General features: G+C 36.5%; 1 protein-coding gene across 1 annotated transcript in view; it reads left to right on the forward strand.

Annotated features, from left to right (window-relative positions):
• The first annotated feature begins 1,899 nt into the window (after positions 1–1,899).
• LOC129746471 (protein sister of odd and bowel) overlaps positions 1,900–22,315 on the forward strand; it is a 35,222-nt gene continuing 14,806 nt past the window's right edge. The window contains exon 1 of the mRNA XM_055740126.1: positions 1,900–3,721. Within this exon, the coding sequence (XP_055596101.1) occupies positions 2,793–3,721 (929 nt within the window). The 5' untranslated portion in view covers positions 1,900–2,792. The remainder of the gene's footprint in view (positions 3,722–22,315) is intronic.

Here is a 22,315-nt window from a genome sequence, read left to right on the forward strand (position 1 = left end):
ACGATCACTTCGGTCATACTATCGACCGCACGGGAGAAGGCCCAAATACAAAGTAAAGTCGCCGCTGGCCGTCGTCGCTCTTTTATAAGTTCGCAACTCATCCATTTTGATCGGTGTTTCTGCTTATACCCAGGTAGTTTTGTGGCTGACGCTCGAGGTTTTCCTGTTACAACTGTATGTTCAATGCTTAAAAATAGTTCAAAATTTTTAACTGCACAATACTGAATTAAAAATACAAAAAAAATCGGTACCATATAAGGGTTCGTATAAAGTCAACAGGTAAATAAAAACATTTAAAATTTTATAACAACGAGTTCACACATTCAAATAGAGCTTCTTAGATTGTTATACTTATCATTCAACTAATGATAGATATATTAATTTTGATTTCTTATCTTTGGTTTTCTAGCTTTAGGCTCTGAACAATATATTTATTTATCTCGCTCCCCCCGTCCAAGCCGATGAGCTTGGACTTTTTCCGTACATTGAACTCCCTCGCCCTTAATCCGTTTTTTGTGGTCGCTTTTGAACGAAGAAGTGAACAAAACTCATGTTAATTTTCTAAAAAAATGAAAAACAATACCGGCAATTTTTTGGAGAGTGTGGATGATTTTCAAAGCGCCGTTAGCTGTACTTTCACAGAATGGCCAAATGTTGCTAATTTAAAAATGTTTCCAAAAGCTAGTAACTCTATCCGGAGCCACTCAATCTCAGGGCAATCGGAGCGAAGAACCGTGAAACCGGGCACCATACACCCTCGCAAACGGTGTGCCCCCAGCTTACACATTTTGTAAGCCTGAACAGTACCTACATCCACCCATAACTCTTCTCGTGGATGCTCTCGCGCAAGTCAAAAACGCGCCGGACGACATCAAGCAAGCAACGCGCAACGGCCGGTCGCGCACGAGTCTCGCGCACATTTTGTAAGCCTGAACAGTACCTACATCCACCCATAACTCTTCTCGTGGATGCTCTCGCGCAAGTCAAAAACGCGCCGGACGACATCAAGCAAGCAAGCAAGCAACGCGCAACGGCCGGTCGCGCACGAGTCTCGCGCATTCGATCTGTGGCGGAAAAAGAATCATCATCATCATTGTCGAGGGGATCATGGGAAAGACGACAAAGGTCCGGCTTAGCCGGACCAATGAGGCGTTTTCTTCCACAGTCACAGGACGTCTGGACATTTTCTTTGGTGGATTTTCCTCTCTCCAGAAAGAGGAATAAGGAACCAAAAAAACTGCGTGAAAGGGTCGCCCATGAGCATAACTTTATAATGTTGTTGTTGCTGTGTTGGGTGTGGGTTGCGAGTGTGTTGAATGTTCTCCGCACGACTCGATGGGTTCGATCAGGCATCAAAAAGGTTGCCCGTTCCAACAGGTATTTCACCGGGTCTGGCCGTCGATGGATAGATGGATGGATGGATACCTTCCTATGGGTTGTGTCGGGTTTTGGGTTGGGATTTGGACACGTTAGGACGGAGGTTAAGAAGAAGGAAGGAAACGTATCGGGTTCTTGTTCTGTCTCCGTCTCTTTGGTTTGTTTTTGTTGTTGTTATTGTTTGGGCGCATAAGGTGGATTAGTGCCGGTTGAGTCGCGTTGAGCTGAGCCGAGGTGAGCATTGATCGTCTCTCACCTGATGATGATGACGACGGTGAAGAGGACTCTGAATGTGACGACGAAGCGGAATATCGGGAAATACGAGTTTTTTTTGTTGCTTGTTTCTTGTTGACTCTGGTTTTTAGAGAGCTTTTATGGGAAAGAGCGCGCGAAAGAGCGAATACGAGAGTTTTCTGGCGATGGAACCCGTCCAGTTTTGGTTGGAGGAGTTCTGCTGTTCTGTTGCTTGTTGTTGCTGTGTTGGTCTCCGATATCCGACTGAAAGCGCCCGTGGCTCAGGCTCAGGCTCGAGGAACGAGAAACTCGAGAAATACACGGCAGCAGCAGCACGCGAGTACCAAGAAGGGGCCCATCCACGGCACAGTGTCTATATCATAGAAGAGAAAAAGTTCATGTATCAGTATGCAGCGCAATACGGTAGACAGCAGAACTACACGAAAGTCGGTGACGCGGATTTGAGTGAGACCAGCAGCCAGCCAGTCACGGTCTCCGGTACCTGAAAGTCACAAGTGCGCCTTCTGCTAAACCGGGGGTGCAAAGTTTTCTGCTCGTGTGTGCGTCGTGTTTCCTTTTTTATGCCAGGACACTTCCGGGAAATCCAATTGGAATCCATTGGGAACATTAATTAGTCCTGCGCAGTAGTACGCAATAGCGCTCGCTCAACAATTCGGTGCGTGCGTAGGTGTGAGAGTGATTTGAAAAAAGGAGTGCCCCGCAAAACAATCGTCACACTGAGTGACATACGAATGCAGTTAAGTTTTGATGAGAGTGAGACTTCGTTATCATCTGACAACATTTGATAAGCTCTTGTCGACAGGATTTGTTTGATCTTGCCGCCCCCCCTAGAGTGTTGTAAGCGTGAATAAGCGGCAATGCGCGCGTGGTTCGAGTAAACAATAAGAGAACGTGAGTGCAAATAGACCTCGGCTTGAAGTGAGGTGCGTCAAAAATCCTGCCACACTGAGAGCCCCGAAAGCCAAAGTGAATCAAATTCAAGTCGCTTATGAACGTTGATTGTGTTTTATGTCGGCACTTATATTTTAAAACGATGAGATCATAACTCTACCCGGCGATTGAGGTTTTGATTAATTGGAATCAATTTGAGACGTTTAATAGTGGCTACGACGACGGCTTGATAAATTTATTCAAGCGAACCGCGAGAGAGTCGTTGATAGATGTTATTGAAAGCCATCGGTGGTCGAGTGATGGAACAATCGAATGAGTCAGCCGCCACTGCTGCTGCTGCAGCTAATAGTGTGGCACGAAGCTCGGCTCAACCCGGAGACTTTGCAGCTGCCGCCGCCGTCGTGTTAACGCTGCAGAACACGATGGTAACGAGCTTACAACAAGCTGCCCTTATGCCGGCCAACTCGGCAGCTGCAGCTGCCTTGAACCTTCAGGCACTCGAGTCATATCTCACGTTGCAAAGAATCACCGGCAAGTCGGATGTTCTCCGCCTTACAAATCGTACTCCGTTGCCCTCGATGCCGTTAACCTCTTCCTCGACTGCAACCTCTTCAACCTCCAATCACCCCTCGGAAGACATCCTCATGGACACTCAACCCTCCATGCAGCATCTGCTGCAAAACAACGATCTATCCGACGAACTCCCGATCCTCGATCAGGACGAAGATCTCAACTTTGACGACCCGATGCAGGACTCCGACGGCAATAATTCCCTCGACAGTGGCTATCCCAGTCTAGTCCTCAATGCGGCATTCCATCAGCAAATGAGTGCCGACAAATACAAAACGCTGGCGGCCGGAAGTTCCAGCTCCACAGCCTTGGGCCTAGCGGCTAGTTTGGTTGCAAACTCGGTTGCTGCTGCAGCAGCCAACAAAAAATCCACAACACCAACAGCCACAGCAACCACCAGCTCCACGTCCACCTCAACTCAACAACAGCAACAAGCCTCAATGGTAGCCGCGGCGGCGGCGGCTGGACAGCGGCCAAAGAAGCAATTTATTTGTCAGTTTTGCCAACGCCAGTTTACCAAGTCCTACAACCTGCTCATTCACGAGCGAACCCACACCGACGAGCGGCCCTACTCGTGCGATATCTGCGGCAAAGCCTTCCGGCGGCAGGACCATCTGCGGGATCATCGGTAAGCTTTTAAACTGTGAATGCTTTGGGTTGGGATTTTGTTTTGTTTGGGTTTTGGTGAGCAAACGGTGAACTTGGCTTTGCGGATTGTTTTTCGCTTAAATGATGACGATTATTAGATCAAATAAACGATATTTTTATGTTTTCTTTTCAATTCCTTTGAAAATTTGAGAGTCGAAAGTTTGATGTTGTGATAAATTTTTATTTGTAAAAAGCAACAATACTTAGCATTATCAAGAATAGCTTTTTATTCAGCTTTACAATGAGACTAGGAATTATTGCTTAAGTTTTATGGTGATCAGCACACCTTTAGCATCCTGTTATTGGGTAGGCTTTCTTAAGATCGTTCTAAGGAACCTTTCCCAGGAAGTTTTTACAAAAAAAAACACTTACGAAAAATTATTTATACTTCTGGTGCGATGAAAACAAAGAATTATACTGATAAATTCTCCTATTTTTTATGGTGCTTAGAAATATACAGCTGGTTTTGAGTGTTTTAGATGCATTTAACCCTCTAGAATCCAATTTTTAGTCGCTGAAAAATTCACAGAAGTTGCATTTTGTAATTACAAGTAACTTTCGTCCTACAAAAAACCATATGGATATCAGATATTTGGTTAATCAAACTAAATTGTTCAGGAAAGTTTTTTAATTTAATAATTCTTATCCAACTTCGTATACATTGTTTTCGATTTGCTCTATTATTTAAGGTTTAGGGATATTCTTAGAAATTAAATATAAAGCTTTAAAACCTCAACGACCAAAAACGAATGGAAATATTTAATAGAAATTCGGTTTACAAAGACTGAAAGCATGCAAATGTAGACTGAAAGGATAAAAAATGGCTGAACTACAAAATAATTCGTAATAATGCGACCTCGCTGATAAGACGTGCAAAAAAATCTTATATGGATCGACAGTTTAACGATCCAATCACCGAAACAATGACCTGGAAAAAGCTTTATACGATAGGAATAGGGAAAGCAATGCACAATGAAACCTGTTATTTTGATCCTCAATATGTGCACAATTTGTTTGTGTCTCATCTAAACATAGTTACTAATAGGCCTGATAGGCTTGAGCAACGTGCAACTTCCAGCTTTTAATATAGGCAAGTCCATTATTTTGAAGCGGTCAACGCAATATACGATGTCAAATCACATGCAATAGGTATGGATAGTATCTCCATAAGCTTTATTTAAATCATCGCTTCTCTTATTTTAGAGCTCATTCGTAACACATCTAATGAATTATGCCATGAATTCATCTAAGTTTCCTACAATTTAGAAGAATGCAAAAGTTATAGCATTGTAGAAAAATAGCCGCTTAAAACTATAGAAAATCTTCGTCCAATTAGTATATCGTGTGAATTATCAAAAATATTGTAAAAACTGGTAAAAACTCAAGTTTTACACATCTTTGGCAATGCCATCTATTATCTGTCAATCAAGCTGGTTTCCGAAGTGGACAAGGAACTAAAACTGCACTTCAGAATACACAATAATGTCGCCTGTGCCGTGGGTTGTAAGGATAATGCTGTGCTAGTATTCCTGGACTTTTCGAAGGCATTCGACACTATATCACACTCTTGGCCGTTACACAAGTTTGAAAGGTTGTATGGTTTCACAGATGCAGCTCTAAGCTTAACTTAGCTTAACTGATAACTCACACAACCATTAATCGATGAACCTGAAATGCTCTCTCAAAGCTTGAATTAAAATACAAGGCTTTTTCTGAAAAATTCTTATTTATGCTCTTCAAATTTCACGATCGCTGGCGTGGCTCAGTTGAACAACTTCCACATCGCCAAATGGTTGCTACTCCGTGATTGACCGAGGCCATCAATTTCGTTCAGAGGTCAAAAGAATGGTGCTTGGGATTAGCAGTTCATTCACGCTGCACAAATCTGATGATTCACAGATGCAGCTTTAAGGTTTATTATTCCATATCTATCAGAAGGATGGCAGAGGGTCTCTTATGGTGATCAAATTTCTCAACCTCTTCTATTTTCGATGTACATGAATGATTTCTCTGATGTTCTGCAGTACTGCTAAGTGCAGATTTTTGCCGACGATGTTCAGCTTATTTTTGTCGCTCCTAGGAAATCTTTGGAAGAGTTACTGACATTTGTAAACAATGATTTTGACAAAGTTAGTACTTGGGCGGCACAAAACTATCTTTGAATCAGTCACATCAATCAGTAAATCAGGTTGATTTTACAATAAACTCAGTAAAAAACTTTGAATTCGTGTATCAAAACAATCTTAAGCGGGACAAACTGATTTCTGCACAAGTTGGAAAAATCTATGCTTGCCTTCATACATTAAATGGAACAGCAAGAGATTTGCCGCGGCGTACCAAATTAAAATTGTTAAAGGGTAATATGCATTTCAAATAAAGAATTAAAAAAAAAGAATAAAATTCCGCACTGTTTATGGAGCGTCATAATATCCGATCGGAACGGAACACGCATCTGCATATAAACCTTGATCATTGTTTAATCTTGATAATTTTTTTCAATATAATTCTTATCTAAATGCGGTCTTCACGTTACACATTTGTCATAACTTGAGCTTAAATAAAAACAATTTTCAAAAGAAATCAGTCTATAAAAAACGAAGCTATTGATGGAAAACTGGTTTTTGATGTTCTTCTCGAACAAAATGTCTCTAAATTCCATACAAAGGCCTTGGATCAATGTTAGCCTGCAACGCGTATGATTTCAGAATGGAGGGGGGGGGGGGGGGGGGTAGGCTTAATAGCGGCACGTTATCCAAACATACGGGAAAATTGTGCCTTCTGAAAAGGCTTCAACAGCATCTGGATGTTTTTAATAAGTATTTTTTCCTGAACCCCCAGTTACACTTCTCGTCAAAAATCTTGTTTCGTCAATGGCTCAACAACGCGACTTGACTAGATCTCGTAATATAGTGGAATCGATGGGGAATAATTAAAAGATGAAAATCAAACAGGACTTATTAATCAATACTTCCTAGAACTGTTTTTATTTCGATTTCCCAGCCATGTTGAAAATTCTGCGATGAAAACCGGAATAAAATCGGTTCTACGAGGTTTTTAACAACAAGACTAGTTGGATTTTCATTTTTCAACCATTCCCCATCGATCTCCCACACACTATTTGTGTCGCGTTTTTGAGCTATTGACGAAATATTTTTTTTTCACGTTCATTTTCACGGGAAGTGTAAACTAGGCTTTGACTATGACCAAGGTTGCCGAAACCACAGAAAAATCTATAGATTCACAGAATTTTGAGCAAATTTTTGCCACAGACAGATTTTTTTTCGGCCACCTTGGATATGACCTCTGTGAAAGATCCATGAAGGGGTATATTGGTTTCATAACTGTTGTGATATACAGAGCAAAGAATACAATTTGTATAGGAAAACTGATAATTATATCAACTATATTCTTGTCAAGTCATGTATAAAGGTCAGGTTACAATAGTGATTGATATATACTTGGATTATCCATCCGTCAAATTGACACCACTTCACTTCTGTTCGACTGGCAACAATTCCATTGAACACTACGAATCCACTCTTTGTCGATTCATAAGCAGAGATGCCACTGTGCCTGATTCTTAGTATTTGCATGATTTCCTAAGGCCTCTCCTGATAACCTGAAAAGCCTCGTTTTTCCCTGACTTTTTTTTTTAAAGAGGCCTGATTTTCCTTGATTTTTTGGTTTTACGGAAAATTCAATGTTTCAGAACGCAGAACTTTGTACAGATCCGTTAAAAACTGAAAAGAAATTCAGTGCTTGCTCGTTGTCGCTCCAGCATTGAGCTCAATAATTTTTTACTCTGATGGATTGAAATCTTCTATCAAAGATATAACGACCAATCTCACAGGGGGACATTATTTTTGGCACCTAGAACTAAAATTTTCGTCAGATTTTGTGTATCACGCTCTGTTTTAAAATTAATCAGTTTTAAGTTAAATTAATCTTATACATATTTTTTGAATTCTTTGTTGACGTAATTGTTGTTACACTTTGACACTCATAAAAGTTTTTTTTTCGAAAACCAGAGCAGAAAAAATATAGGTTAGATTACGCCACCAAATTAGTCAAAATCTGTTCGCAAATGATTTAAACCCCGAAAAACGAATTCCGTTTCCTTGTGATATCGCACATTGACCTTAGTTAGTTTGACATTTCTTGAATATATGCGACTTTATGTGAAAATGACAGTGCTTGTAAGTAAATTTAAATTGATTTAAACTAAAATATTTATTGAAGATATCACCAAATTTCAGATTTTTTTTGTATCGATTATAGTCGTTTTACCATCTCTATGGCATTCGCGACTTTATCAACGTTGCAGTTAGCGGTTCGTTATTGAAAAACTATCCGGTACAACTGTGTTCGATGTTTACTCTTGGGCTCGAACTCGCGGACATCGGCTCAGGAGACAACAGACTTGCCAACTGAGCTATGTCACAAGCCCACCAAATTTCAGATAAAAGCTGGACGTTTTACGGAAATACATATCATGTTTTAGTTTAACAATCAGTCAATTGCGTAATGTTTTAAATTATAGGAATAGAAACGGAACGGATAATTGATTTGTGTTTCAAAATCAGAAACTTGGGCAAATGTTCATATTATCAAAATTAATTTTCTAGAGAATAAGGGGTGGAATTGTCGTATCCAAAAAAATCGTTTAGATTTTCATAATGAAAATCGGAGTTTTTGTGCCAAGTTCACAGAACTGTTCTTGCGTATCTTTTGACACAGAAACTTTTTAAATCTGTCAGATTTAAGTCTTATTTTTAAACAACTTCTGAAACACAGAACACTTATTTTAGAAACATAACAATTTCGTCCGTTAAAAGTGTGATAAGTTAGTCAATTTTCGCTAGGAAATTTTAAATAAAAGCATGAAAACAAAATATAACGCATTTAATGGTTGAAGTAACAGTGAGCATGTAGCTAATTTAAAAATAAATACTGAACGGTGATTTATGTCAGTACAACAAAATTTTACAATGATTTTTATTTTCAATCTTCCTGAGTTTCGGGGGAAAAAAATGTTGTCATAAACAATAGCAAGTTGACATCTTCTCTCACTTGCGAATCTCTGTTATTAATTGCATTTGCCACGCGGTTTGTAAGTCCGGATCAATCGCCGCGATGAAAACAACGTAAAGCGAGGTTGTCACGAGTGTAGTTCAACAACAACAAACAAAATCAATTCTAGTGAAATTCCTTCAAATACTTTTTCCAAGAGAATCTGGAATCTTCCTGTATATAAATCAATAAGGCATCAATGAGGTAGACTTTCTGTTAATAACTGATTATAATGTTTTAGGTTAGCCATTTTTGAATAAAAAAATTAAAAATTCAATTTTTTTTCTCATAGGGAATGACACCCTATCAAGTTTTTTTTTCAAGTAAAGCTATCCTCGTAAATGCAAGTAAAGTAGTTAGCAATTAATATTCTTTAATTTTTTTACGTAAGAAACTAGAATACGGATATTCTTAGGTAACAAAATTAAAAGTCTTTTTTACCTGTTTTTTATTCGAAAAATTTAACGATAACATTTGAGGCTTATCTTAATGCATGATTATTCTCAAAATAGAGTATCCTATCACAATTTTTAAGAATTTCCACCAGGTAAAAATGTTAAATTGAGCCTTAAAGTTCAATTGAAAGATTTCTCTACGAACAGTAACATGGATTTCGTAAAAGGTGGTTCTACAGAGATTGCTGTTCTGAAACTAGTGAACCATGTTTCACGCAATTTTGACAAAGAGAAGGACACACCGGCTGCCTTGTATCTAAATCTTTCGAAGGCCTTCGTCACTATAGATCATAATCAGTTATTGCAAAAATTAAAAGCGCATGGCATACGAGGCGTAGTCATGCGAAGCTACCTTCAAAATCAACAACAAGTTGTCAAGATTGAAGACACCTTAAGATCTAAACTACCTTTAACTTCTGATGTGCCTCAAGGTAGCAATTAAGGGCCATTACTCTTTCTCATTTACGTGAATGACTTACCAAAGTTTCTTCTGTGTGGAATCCTGAAACTCTTTGTTGATGATCTGGTTCTTGAATGCTTCAATAAGGATGTAGAAACAACAATTAGTCAAATAAAGGACCTCGATATTGTAGACAACTATCTTCCAAAACAACTTATAAACATTGAACGCCGCTAAAGCAAAATTCATTATTTTTCATGGAATCAAAACTAAGATACCATTCTCCCTTGATTCATAAGTAAAACGAAGTAGAAGAAGTTTCTAGCGTTTAATATTTGGCTGTTCAATTACACAATCGTTTATCTTTGTGGAATACATCGCAGGTTTCCATATTTTATATGTAATAAGTGATTAATGTGTCACTAACAAAGACAAAAAAATATACAATAAGTGGGATCACACAAACGTATCTAATTTATCTACATTGAAATGTCCAACAGAATAGACATATCAAATTAATATTAAAACTTTCCTACCTTTATCCCAGTTTAGAACTGTATAAAATTCCATTGTATAATATTTTGCCAATAAATTGCTTGCGAGACTTGCAAACTTTATAAGGGTATCGAATGGTTAAGATCAAGATAATCCATCATAACTTCGACGTACTACATTTTTCGCATAATCATATCACCCTGTTTGTTGACAGGATCTTTGTTAAAAATGCATAAACTAAAGTTGGAGGAAGAAGACTCCTCGAAACAGGTCCAAATATGTGCAACAATTTTAATGCAGAAATAACAATAATGTACCTTTATTTTAGACTCGTATTAGACATTTTCTCAAAACTAATTTAGAGCGGTCGATTTAAGAATGATAATGCTTATATCCCATCTTTGTTAACTACTGTTTGAACCTTTCAGAGGAACGTAAGCTCATTAAGGCTTTTAATGAATTTTTGTCGTGAAACATATATCATCTGTGAATTATTTACCAAATCCATTTTGTCCTTCAGTCCAATATTTTGCTTTATTGAAAACATTTTCAAATCACTATTTGAAAGAATAGATTTATTCAAGGAGGTTTTTGCTTCCACGGAGAATCCTTATCTGGAATATTATTTTGGTAAACTCTTATCAATCTTTATGGTTGGGTAGATGTATCAGAATACTATTTTCAATCTTATCTGAAAACCTTCTGGAGAGCCGCCTTTGTACTCTTATAGGTATTTTATAGATGACCTTATGTGTTTTACAAAACTTGAACGTACTTGAAGTATTTTATGAAATTAAAATATTAAATTAGTTTACCTTAAAGGTAGAATCAGAAATCGATCCGATGACTTTTTTGAGCTTTCTAATTGAAACGCTCAAAATTATTTCATTTTTGATGAGACATGGAGTTGAAGACTTATTGAAATGCTAGTAAAACATTCATGTTAAGTTGAAATTCCCTGACTAAGCCTGACTAAGGTATTGAACTGAGTTGATTGGAGTAAATTAATATGTTTTATCGGTTTAACATAATTCACAGGAATTCGAACCACTCTATCGACATTCGTTCGTTTTTTTGTTGAACCAAAATCGTATTACCTACAGATCGAATAAAAGGTCACATTACGGACCGGTTGTATCATAACTCACCCGCGCACCAATTCCGTTGGAGCCAAGTTCACCTTACAGATCGATTGGTTTAGCCCGAAGCCCTTCACCGAGATCGTGTTTTCTCGCCACGCTTTTCCATGGGGGACGCACAAAGTAGAGACACACATACAAGCACGCACCCACACACAGACGCACACACACAAATGAAGAACAATTTCTGACTGAAACTGTTTTTTTCCGTTTTTTTCTCTTTCTTTTCCTCTCCCCCGCACACATTGTCATCTCGTCTATCATCCCCCCATTCTCGATGGGGTCTTTCTTTTTCGGATCGGGACAAAAAAAACCTATAATAAAATCAAACCAGAACTGCGTGATCCGACACCCCCGAAGGAATAATATCGGAAATCGATCCCAGGGCACGGGCATCATAAGCAGAAGAAAAAAAAATCCAACCTAACATATTAAGAGCGATACAAAGCGAACAAGTAGAAAAATAAACGACCCCAGTCAAGATCTTTAGGCTGAAAGTTGAGAAGATACACGAATGAGCGCACGCGTAAACACATACACACACACCTTAAAAGAGCGGCACACTTACAAAACTTACTCACACCTTGTTTTATGGTTTACGCACTTTATCACTCCAGCGAATGGTGACTTTAACGAGCGCTTTTATTAACGCATATGGGTACAGATTTGTTTTTTTATTATTTTCTTCTCATTTCTAGGGTCAGTACCATGTTTTTGTTTAAGTTTTTGTCAACTTCTATCAATGGTCAGGTTACAATCCAAAAAAGATCATTTTAAACCAAACTTTTGAGAAACTTTTGTTGAAAATGAATCTGAAAATAATTTAGAATATTAAAAAAAATCGTAAGGTGCTAGTGATCTCGATAAACATAGTAAAGACGTAGTTTCTTTCATGCCAAATATCAACTGAAGTATGCTAAATTCAATAAAAATACCAAGCTGCGTGTTCGTGTAAGTGGGTTACGCATATCTTCTCTTTTTAAGCGGATGAGGTGGCAAAAATGTGATGTGATTTATGAGTGCTTAGTTTTATACCTAATCTCTGAATGTTTTATGTACTCTTTTCATACTGCACTGATAAAGATTTAATATCTCTACTGTAAACTACACAGAATAGTTGTAAATCAACCTAAGGGGTTTGAGAAAAACTATCCGTTCTTTTGGAGCTTATGTCACATCACAAGATGGCTTGGGTCCAGAGCATACGAAAACAAAAACACATCGTTCAGTAGAAATATTCGATAAAGTTTGAGGTGTTTAAATAAGTTCAGTATATCAAATTAAACCAAATTTAAAAGAAAAAAAATGCAAGGATTTCTAGTTACAAATAATAAATATAAATTTTAAATATATTTGTGGCTTATGTAATAAAAATTTATTGTTTTGAAATTCATTTCAACACTTTTCTACAAGTACGTAAGCCAATCGATTAATTCATTATTCTTCCTTGAACAACTCTTAAAATGAGTAACTTTGCTGTCGGAAATGAAATTTAAACAAAATTTAAAATTAAAAGTTTAACTGTTCCTCACTATTTGAGTAACAAACATTTTATTAAAACGTCATAGTACTTGTGATCTTGAATAAGCGGAGTAAATTTGAAGTAATTCTTTTTTCACTTGTAGTTAAATCATCACGAGGGGTAGTGTTAAAAATTAATCAAAAAAATATATATATATAGACAAAACCTTGTATGCAACTATAACCCATTTTATTTACACTACGCTAAATCGGAGAATGGAGCAAAACTTTAATTTTTTTTTTTTAATTAGAGACATTCATGACATAGATCCTTCCATTTCACACATGTTGTTTTTGCCTTTGTAAAATCTGAAATATTCAACTTAATTCCATAAAATATTTCGAATTTTTTGTTCTCTCTCCACACCCCCCGCTTTTACTATTTTCTCTGGAAAAATTGAAGGGACAGGCGGGTGGAGCGAAAATCGTAAAAGAGAATTTTTTTCGACTCTTCAACGCATAGTGTTCTTTTAATGTAAAAAAACACTACTAATGTCTAAACAAACTCGGAAACACGTGAGAATGCCACGAAGATGGTAAATAATAAACCTTATTAAAAGTGAGTATTTTTAATCATGATTCAAAACAAATATTCAAGAGATTTAAATACATTGGTATTACCCCTTATTTGGTATTAATACCAACAATAGCCAACAGAATTTGCCAAAAAAACTAAAACCTCAATTTTATTATTAATCACATTGATTATTGAGAAAAATCATCATCATTTTTTTTCCTAATTATAGATAAGTATTCTTCAAGAAATAAATTAAAGCTTAGTTTTATTTTGTGTTGTTGTTTTTAAAAATGCTCAACTCCACATTCAAAAGAGTTTTATAAATTACACAAGGCCACAAAATTCACATTTTTTTAATTGCTACGAACCTGAGCTAACTTAAAAACCAAAAAAACTTTTGAGCAAATTTTCATTGAATCCATGCAATTCAATCATGCAATAATTTTTTTTCCATCAGCTTTTTTTTTTTAAAAAAAGCTTTTAAAAACATGTAAAAATCATTTAAGAATATTCGGATATTTTATTCACAAAACTTAAAAACATTACAGAATTTAAAATTTTCAGTGTAGAGTAGAATACTTCGTATGCATTTGCTGGCCCCCTTTAGGGGGAGAGTTGAATCCATTAACCCTTCTACCCCCTCGCCTTTAAATGAATTTCATTAAATTTCATTAAAACTATTTATTATTTTTAAATAAAGGTTTTCATTTAACTATCAAGTTTCTCAAAGACCACAAGATATTTTGACTTTTGCGAAAAAAGTAAGACAGGTTTTCTATTTGTTTACTTTTCCCCATTCTGATAAAAAAGGGAACAGATACAGTACAATGTAGAATTTTTTTTTTAAATTTTTCATCATCTTTATGATCAAAATGTTTTCCTCCTTAATCTAATGAAGATTTATTAGTCCATCAGTTATCATTGATGGATTTCGCTCAAGACTAATTGATTTTTAAACTTAAAAACTCTGTATCACCCAAACTAGAGGCGATAGACAAAATCTGTGTGAAGATTCGAATGCAGAAAATATCAGGAAAATTCTAAACCTACAAAACTAACTAAGGCATCAAAATGCTGTCTTCTTAAGTTATCAATTGAGTTCTATGAATAAATGTTCGAAATGGTAAAAAATTATTATTGAAAATTTCTTTGAAAACTTATCTGTTTGATTTCCATATTTTGTTTGTATTTTCTAATAATTTTAACGAATTTTATTGTTTCTTAATTGATTCTCAATTTTTGATTACTGAAAAAAAAAATCAAATTGTAATAAGAAATACACAGTTTCTACCTTTAGTCCTTGTCGGGACCCAAATTAAAGTTGGAAGCGAAAAAATATTCAAAGCTTGCCATTTTAAACTTGTATGATTTGCATTTGAAAGTTTATAAACGTTTGAATAATTTTTATTATTTTAAATCATCTTTTATTAATCGACCTTGATTTTTTAGTTAATCTATGAAAAGATTCGAAAATGTCTACAAGTAGCAACTGTAAAGCAAAATTTCAATATTTTTGAAGTGCTATATTTTTTCAATATTCACAACAAAACATGAAATTACATTTTTTTCATTACTGACGGGATTTATTGTGCATTTTTGGTATCATCATTTCTAGCTGAATTTGAATTTCGAAAACCTTCGGGTTTCGCACTGGCCTGTTAATAGGAAATTAGCCACACCGTCATACAATCGTTAAAAGAAGCCCTTCGTATATCCACCGAAATGACTAATATGTACTTAAAGCTGATCTGGGTAAAGTAAAGAGTTGAAATTGAATTGTTTGCATTTTGGATACATTTTAGAATAGATTGTATCGATTATTTTTCGTTAAATGTCGCAAATTTAAGAATAATGACAAAAAAGAGAAAAAAACGCTTTTATTGGCGAAAAACAAAATGGTTGATTTGTCATTTTTTTCAAATTACGGAAGCAAATATCTCGCGTTAACATTTTTGAGTTATATATTCACAATACATTTTTTGTCAAAATTGATTAATTTAAAAAAATTGAAAGAAATTTAAGAAAAGAAAATATTTCTGCTATTTAAAAAAAAACAATATAACACTACAACTATAGAAATTTCATAAACTTCATAATTTTGGTCACGAAATTGACTGATAAAGAGTTTTCAAAAATAAAACAAAAGTTTCAGAACGTAAGTTATATCTTTTAATCAAAATATTAATACGAAGTATAAAATACAATTGATTATTTAAATTTGGTATTCACGAATTATCATACAATTTTAGTTAAGTGTAATCATTATCTTCTAGACATTTTTTAAGATAAACTTTTGAATTAAAGACCTTTATATTGTTTGAAAAATATTTCGAGCTTCTGATGTTCGAAACTCTATATAAATTTTTTAATTTCCAGTTCTCGCAAATAGCAAGTTTAAATATTACTTCTACTGGATGGAAGATTATATAATACATCATGTATTTGTAATTGGAATGATATTGATTTTTTTTTCTAGGTAGTCTCTCATTACTTATTGCAATAGTAAATGTCGAGTGCAAGATTAACGAGCTGATTTCATTTTACTATCAAGCGTAATAACCAATATTTTAACATTTTTAAGGAAGAAATATTTATTGTAATTATGATTTAAAATGAATCAAAAATTTAAATAAAATTGAACGAACGTTTGAACGTTTAATTTAAGAACAAAATTTCAACAACAATGTTCAAATCTGGAGTTGACAAGATCATTGAGTTTTAAAATAACGATTTAAATTTAAAGGCAGCTTTCATTTAAAATCTTAGTTTTGAGTCCAAATATTCTAAATAAATTCAACTAGCATAAACACATTCTTAATCGATAATTGGACAGCGGACAGAAATTTAAGCATTTGTTTTGGATTATTTTTTTGTATGAAAATATAAATAAAAGTTGATTTCTTTTGATTTGACTTATTGATAAATAAATAATAAAACAGAAAGTTATGCTTCAAATCAACATTTCGATTATGATTTTAGTTAATATAAGAGAATTCAATTCAAGAAAAATAATTTTATTGATCCAAGGCCGCGCGAAAGTTTAAGAGGTCAATCCTGACTCCCCTCCCATTGAGATTTTGTCAAGTGAAATTATGAGTTCAAGAAATTAATTTACTGTATGAAGTGAAATTACTTGACTCCAAAAGGAGTTTAAAATGAGTGTTGACAAACTTAACAGAAAATTGGTTCGGCTCCGGCAGTATTTATCACTCTAGACCTTAGACATTTCATGCTACGACACTATATGACGTTCACGAATTTCTAATTAGACAACGTCGAATTGTACTTTAATAAATCTTTTATTTTGTAACTCAAATCATCACTATATTAAGGAGTGTATCCAAACACGTTCATTCCTAACTTTATTACTCATCACTTTGAAAATCATAAATAAATTTAATATCATTTCCAATTCTAAGCTGATATGAAATATTCTTCAAAAATGAATGTACACCTTAATTTTATTTCGTGTTTCTTGTTCTTCCAAATGCTCAACATAAAATTTGAAAAGGGTTTGATAAATTACCTAAGCTACAAAATTGGCTTTTTTCTGGGGTGTTAAGAAATTAAGGGCTTATTTTGATTGACTTGGGTGCCCTGAATAATAAGTAAAAAATAGGTAAATGGTTAAAAAACAATATGAATTTTTCTGATACAAATAAAAAAAAATAAGTGTAATGTTTTTATCAACTTTCCCCAAGAACGCAAGTTATTTTGACTGCTGAAAATAAATACATAGAAGATTTCTATTTTTTTGTATTTTTCACAATTTTGTAAATTAATATATTTTTAACAAATTTTCAAGGAAGTATTAAGTAAATTGGATTTAAGATGTTTTAACGCAAAAATCAAATCGCCCATACTTCATCAATTTTTTTAAATGAAATAAAATCTTTTTTTTTTCAACATTCTTCTTTAATGTCCGAATAATTTGTCGTAACAATGAAATAAACTGTAGAATGTAATTATTTTTAGTATCATCATCAAAGTATTATTATTCAGTTGAATAAAGTATAATAAACATAAATTCTGAATTAGTTTTCTTTTTCTTTTATGTAGATTTGTAAGTTCATCAGTTATCCAATGTAAAATAAACTCATTGCGTGCTAAACGACAATTTTCGGAGAAAATAAAATTTTTGAACAGCAATAACTATTTTGTTTCAAGTCCAATCGTGTTATAGTCTTTGGGTAAAATATTTGGATTACTTAAAGCTTTAAGAAAAAAAAATCATGAAAAGCAATCAGCCAGTGTATATTAAAGCTATTAATGAAAAACCTGTATTTTTTGGCTTCTCCCTGGCAAAATACCTTCAAATCCCATCCACGCTTGAGACTCAAGCAACTTCTCTCAAAGGTTAGACCCTTCTTGAATTTGGCTTGTGGTAAGCTTATGAACAATTCAAGCTTAGAGCGCTCTTGCCAAATTATCGGCAAAAACTAATTTAAATTTGGCGGGGACATGACCCCGACCAGTGTCTTTAAATTTTTTTTACCAGGAAGCTGCCCCAAACCTATCTTTACGTACGTTTCGTCATCCATGAGGATGCATCCGTCGTACTTCTTTAGAACCTTGTTGTATAACTTCCGGAACCGTCTTTTGGCATCTACATTCTTCTTCTTCAATGTCCGGTTTGTTGTTCACTGGCCCGAGAAGATCGTATTCTTTCGCGCAGACGAATCCTTCTGGCGGTGCACCGGTCGGCATTGAATTCCTGGCCATGTCATAGTCCGACTGCCCTGGGTTTACCTTGATCGTTCTCAACCAGGGGTGTCAGGTGTCCTGATTTATCAGGATTTGTCCTGATTTTTTAGAGACCGTCCTGATTTTTCAAAAACGCTTGAATTGTCCTGATTTTTGAAAAATGACCCTTAAAATGTCCTGATTTGTCCTGATTTTTGAAAAATATCCAAAACATAACTAAATTTATTGTTAATTGATGAGAACATCAAACAAATCTTAAATAAAATAGTTTAACCAGTTGAACCAATGAGATTCTTTGATTTAAATTACATTAAAATTAGGTTTTTCGATATTAACTGCAGGCCAGCCAAGGTTATTCTCGCTTCAGTTGCATAATTCGAGGCGTCTTCAGCACCTATATTTCGCCTTTAGTTATGCAATCTAAGCAGAACTGCATTTTGTTTTCAGCCATTTGGGGGTGTCCTGAAAAATCCTGATTTTTTCTTCGCGGTGTCCTGATTTTTGACAAAACGACCTGGCACCTCTGTTCTCAACACCTTCAAATGCAGTTTTGGGAACGCTGCATCCGATCTTTTCGTGATTTTTGAACCCGACCCCGGGTTTTTTACGTGGGTATCCAAAATAAATTTTTATCTCGCGGCTTCCATCACGTGTAACATTTTTGAAACAAAACGAATCGTAATGAAATTTTCAGCGCTGAATTAGGAAACATTCCAAAAAGTACTGTCAAAGCATTCCAGATCCGACAACTAAGAGCGCTATGGTATAATATACAGTGCGTCCAGATTTAAGAAGATCCATGCTTTAGCTACTTACGAATAATTAGTTTCAGTTCTGCAGTGATTGAAAAGACTATTGATAAAGTGATTTAAAAAAAAAATTTAATCTGTTATTCTTTTTTTTTTTGTAAATTAATTCTCCCGTTTGATCGATATGACCCCGTCTTGATCGTTATGATGGATGTAGCATTTTGGGACTCTTTTCAAAAGCTCAAAAGTATTGTAATCCTGTGGGTCAACTTTCATGTTAACAGTCCCTTGAATTTAGACGAGCTTATGCTCCAACTCTTCTGCAACTCTTCAGCCCAATCCACCTCGTGAATGATTCATCGTGATTAATCTCGTGAATATTGAACAGACGGGCGCGAAACGATAAATATTAAGTGGAATATTATCATACAGATTTCGGTGTCAGTATGCTTTTGTATCCGATCGTTTGACGATTTTTCATATTCCAACAACACTGTTTTTTGTTTCTCGATTCCCAAATTGGTTCAGCAGAGCATCGCGCGTGCCCCAAAACAAGACAAGACACTACCAACAAACGGCCGGCGCGACGCCAATGAAGATAAGCTTAAAATGTTAGTTTTGACGCTTCTCGAATTTTTCGCTTATCTCAAGCAGCAGTGAAAAAAAACGCGACGTGCGGGTGGATTTAGATTCCTCCAAGTTAGTGTATTTTTTTTGTTTTACATTTTCAAAATCTCGATGCCAAAGTCATTAGCCGATGAATTATGATCAGCCTTTCGGCAAATATTTTGGTGTTTTTTTATGATGTTTCTCCCTCGGATATCTTTGGTTGAAAATAAGAGTGAGTGGTGTTTGTTTAATTTCTGTTTACAGTGGAGACTGTTGAGTTCAGTGTGAGTTTGCCGTTCGTTTTGATCGATCCCACCAAAAGTGTTTTTTGTTGTAAAGGTAGGTGAAGAATTGTGATTCAGCTTCGCTTTTGCTAATCCTGCTCGCTTACTGACATTGACATATAAGTTCAAGAGCACATTTGGGGACTGAGAAAACGAACAGGACGCACTAACTGAACTAAAATGCTGTGTAAATACTGCTTACGAAAGGCTATAAAAAATATCAATCTGTATGTCAAAATCTTGAACTTGCTGATTTAGAAAACTTCGTTTTATCATAAGTTCAATAAAAAAAATGAATGTTGAATTTTTCATTAACATCGTCGAACAACTAGTGACAGTGACGAAATCATCCAATTCCGTTAAATAATAACATTCTGTCGAAGGAATCGTTATGGCAGCGAGATTTGATGAGCTCCTAAAATGCAATAAATCATTTCGCTGCGTCAAATCTTATAGGCGTTCTATGTTTTCTAATATAAAAGACGTTATATGATATGATGATGTAAGATTAAGGTATTTTTTACGGACGTATACGGACCGGACACATTCGAGTAATTTTATTTTTAAACCTGACAGAATCTGGGTATTTAATTTCAAAATTCAACCCAACACTGAGGGTACTCTTAAGCCTAGGCCACTTGGACTGCAATTCCGGTTGCTAAAACTTGTTTACGTTTACATTTAAAACTAGACGTTGAGCCGCCATCTCACATTTCACTCACAATATTTTCAGCGTTCAAATTTTGAAGTTGTTGACGCCTTGAAATGAACCTGGCGCAGACAAAGATAGCATGTTCTGCCGATTGCTCCGTATCTACGCATTCCGGGCAATGAAGGTATTGCTTAAAGCACCCAAGACCCGTAGAAGTTGACCACTCCATACTTCCGATTTACCCAGTCTAAAAGTCGCGGGAATTGCCTATGCGTCCATCTTGCGTTGTTCAATGCGTCCCATTGCTCTTGCCACTTGAGCATTGACGCTGCTCGTTGAATTTTACGCATTCCTCTAACAGCTCTTGCTTTGTAACACTCCATATCCTCCGCCAGAGTTAAGTCGATGGGAATCATGCCGGCGATGTCAAAAGCTGCATCTGCTGATATGGTCCGGCATGCATTGGAAACTCGCATAGCTATCAGCCGATGTGTGCTCCGTAATTTGGATCTGTTGCGCTCTACCTCTATCGCGGAGCTCCAGGCCGCTCCTCCGTATCGTCGTTTCGACAGTGCTATGCTCGCAAGGAGACGTCTCTTGCTACCTTTGGACCATGGCAGTTCGGTAGAATCTATAACTTTGGATGCACTTTCACAACAGTAAATGCGTACCAAAACTTAAGCGATTGTCGACCATTACTCCAAGGTATCTCAGCTGCTGTTTCAAAGATGTCGTGTGTCCTCCAACAGTAATCTCCATGTGCGGCACAACTCTTTTATGGGTCACGAGCAGAACTTCGGTTTAAGGTGAGCTATCTGAAGCTTAACTCCCTCCATCCAGATGCCAACCCTTTCTACGGACACTGTTGCAAGGTCTTCTACCTCCTCGATTGTTTCGCCGGTGATCATGAGCACGATATCGTCAGCAAATCCGACATGCACGTCTGCTGGTAGTTTCAGCGTTAACATCTCATTATACATGGCATTCCTAAGCACAGGTCTGAGTATGGAACCCTGTGGAACACCCACTGTTAAGGCAGTAGATCGTAACCCTGTTTCGGTTTCGTACGTCAGGACTCGATTTTCGAAGAAGCTTTCTATTATCCTGCAGAGGGTATTGGAAACATGCATCCTGTGAGGCGCTTTGGCAATAGCTTCCCAGCTGGCATTGTTGAAGGCATTTTTAACGTCGATTGTCCCAATGGGGCGCAGTGATGAACACCTGTCCGCTTCTTTTATATGCGCGCTTTGCGTACTCTGTCACCATTCGGATGGCGTCCACTGTAGATCTCCCTTTTGAAAACCGAACTGTCTGTCCGACAGTCCACTTTCGCCTTCTGTGTTGATAATAAGTCTGTTAAATATTATCCTCGAATGGGTCTATATGATGATGGATGCTCTGGGGGTTTCCCAGATTTCGGTATTAGCACAAACTTCGCCGTTTTCCACGAATTGGGAAACGATCCCTCGTCGAGACACTTTTGTAACACCACTCTTAAAGTATCCGGAATGATCTGTACCGCCACCTTCAGCAATGCATTTGGCGTTCCGTCCGGACCTGAGGCCTTATTCACCGCAAATTTCTTAGCGATAGCCACAAGTTCCTCTTTCGTTACTGGTTCGATGTCGTGGGTACCCGCGTCGTACGGGGTAGGTGGCCACTGCGTCGGGCCATGCTGCCGGAAAAGATGTGCAACGATCTCTCTCAGTTTTTCCCGACGCTTTTCGGTCTGCGACGCAGAAAGTATAGTCTGATCTTTGTATGCTTTAATACCAGGTTCGGACGCACACTACCCAGATGCATCCTGACGAAGGAGTCACCCTCCACAGGTCGCGGACTGATGCTTGTTCGAAATCCTCTGCAGGGCAGTAATGATCCGAGTGAACCCATCGCTAACCACGCGCCAAGTATTGACATCCTCACACATCCTCCGCACGATGTTGTCGGCTGTCGTGTCTGGTCCGGGGCGACAAGCATGC

Source organism: Uranotaenia lowii, chromosome 2, assembly GCF_029784155.1.
Source record: "Uranotaenia lowii strain MFRU-FL chromosome 2, ASM2978415v1, whole genome shotgun sequence".
NCBI classification, from domain to species: Eukaryota; Metazoa; Arthropoda; class Insecta; order Diptera; family Culicidae; genus Uranotaenia; species Uranotaenia lowii.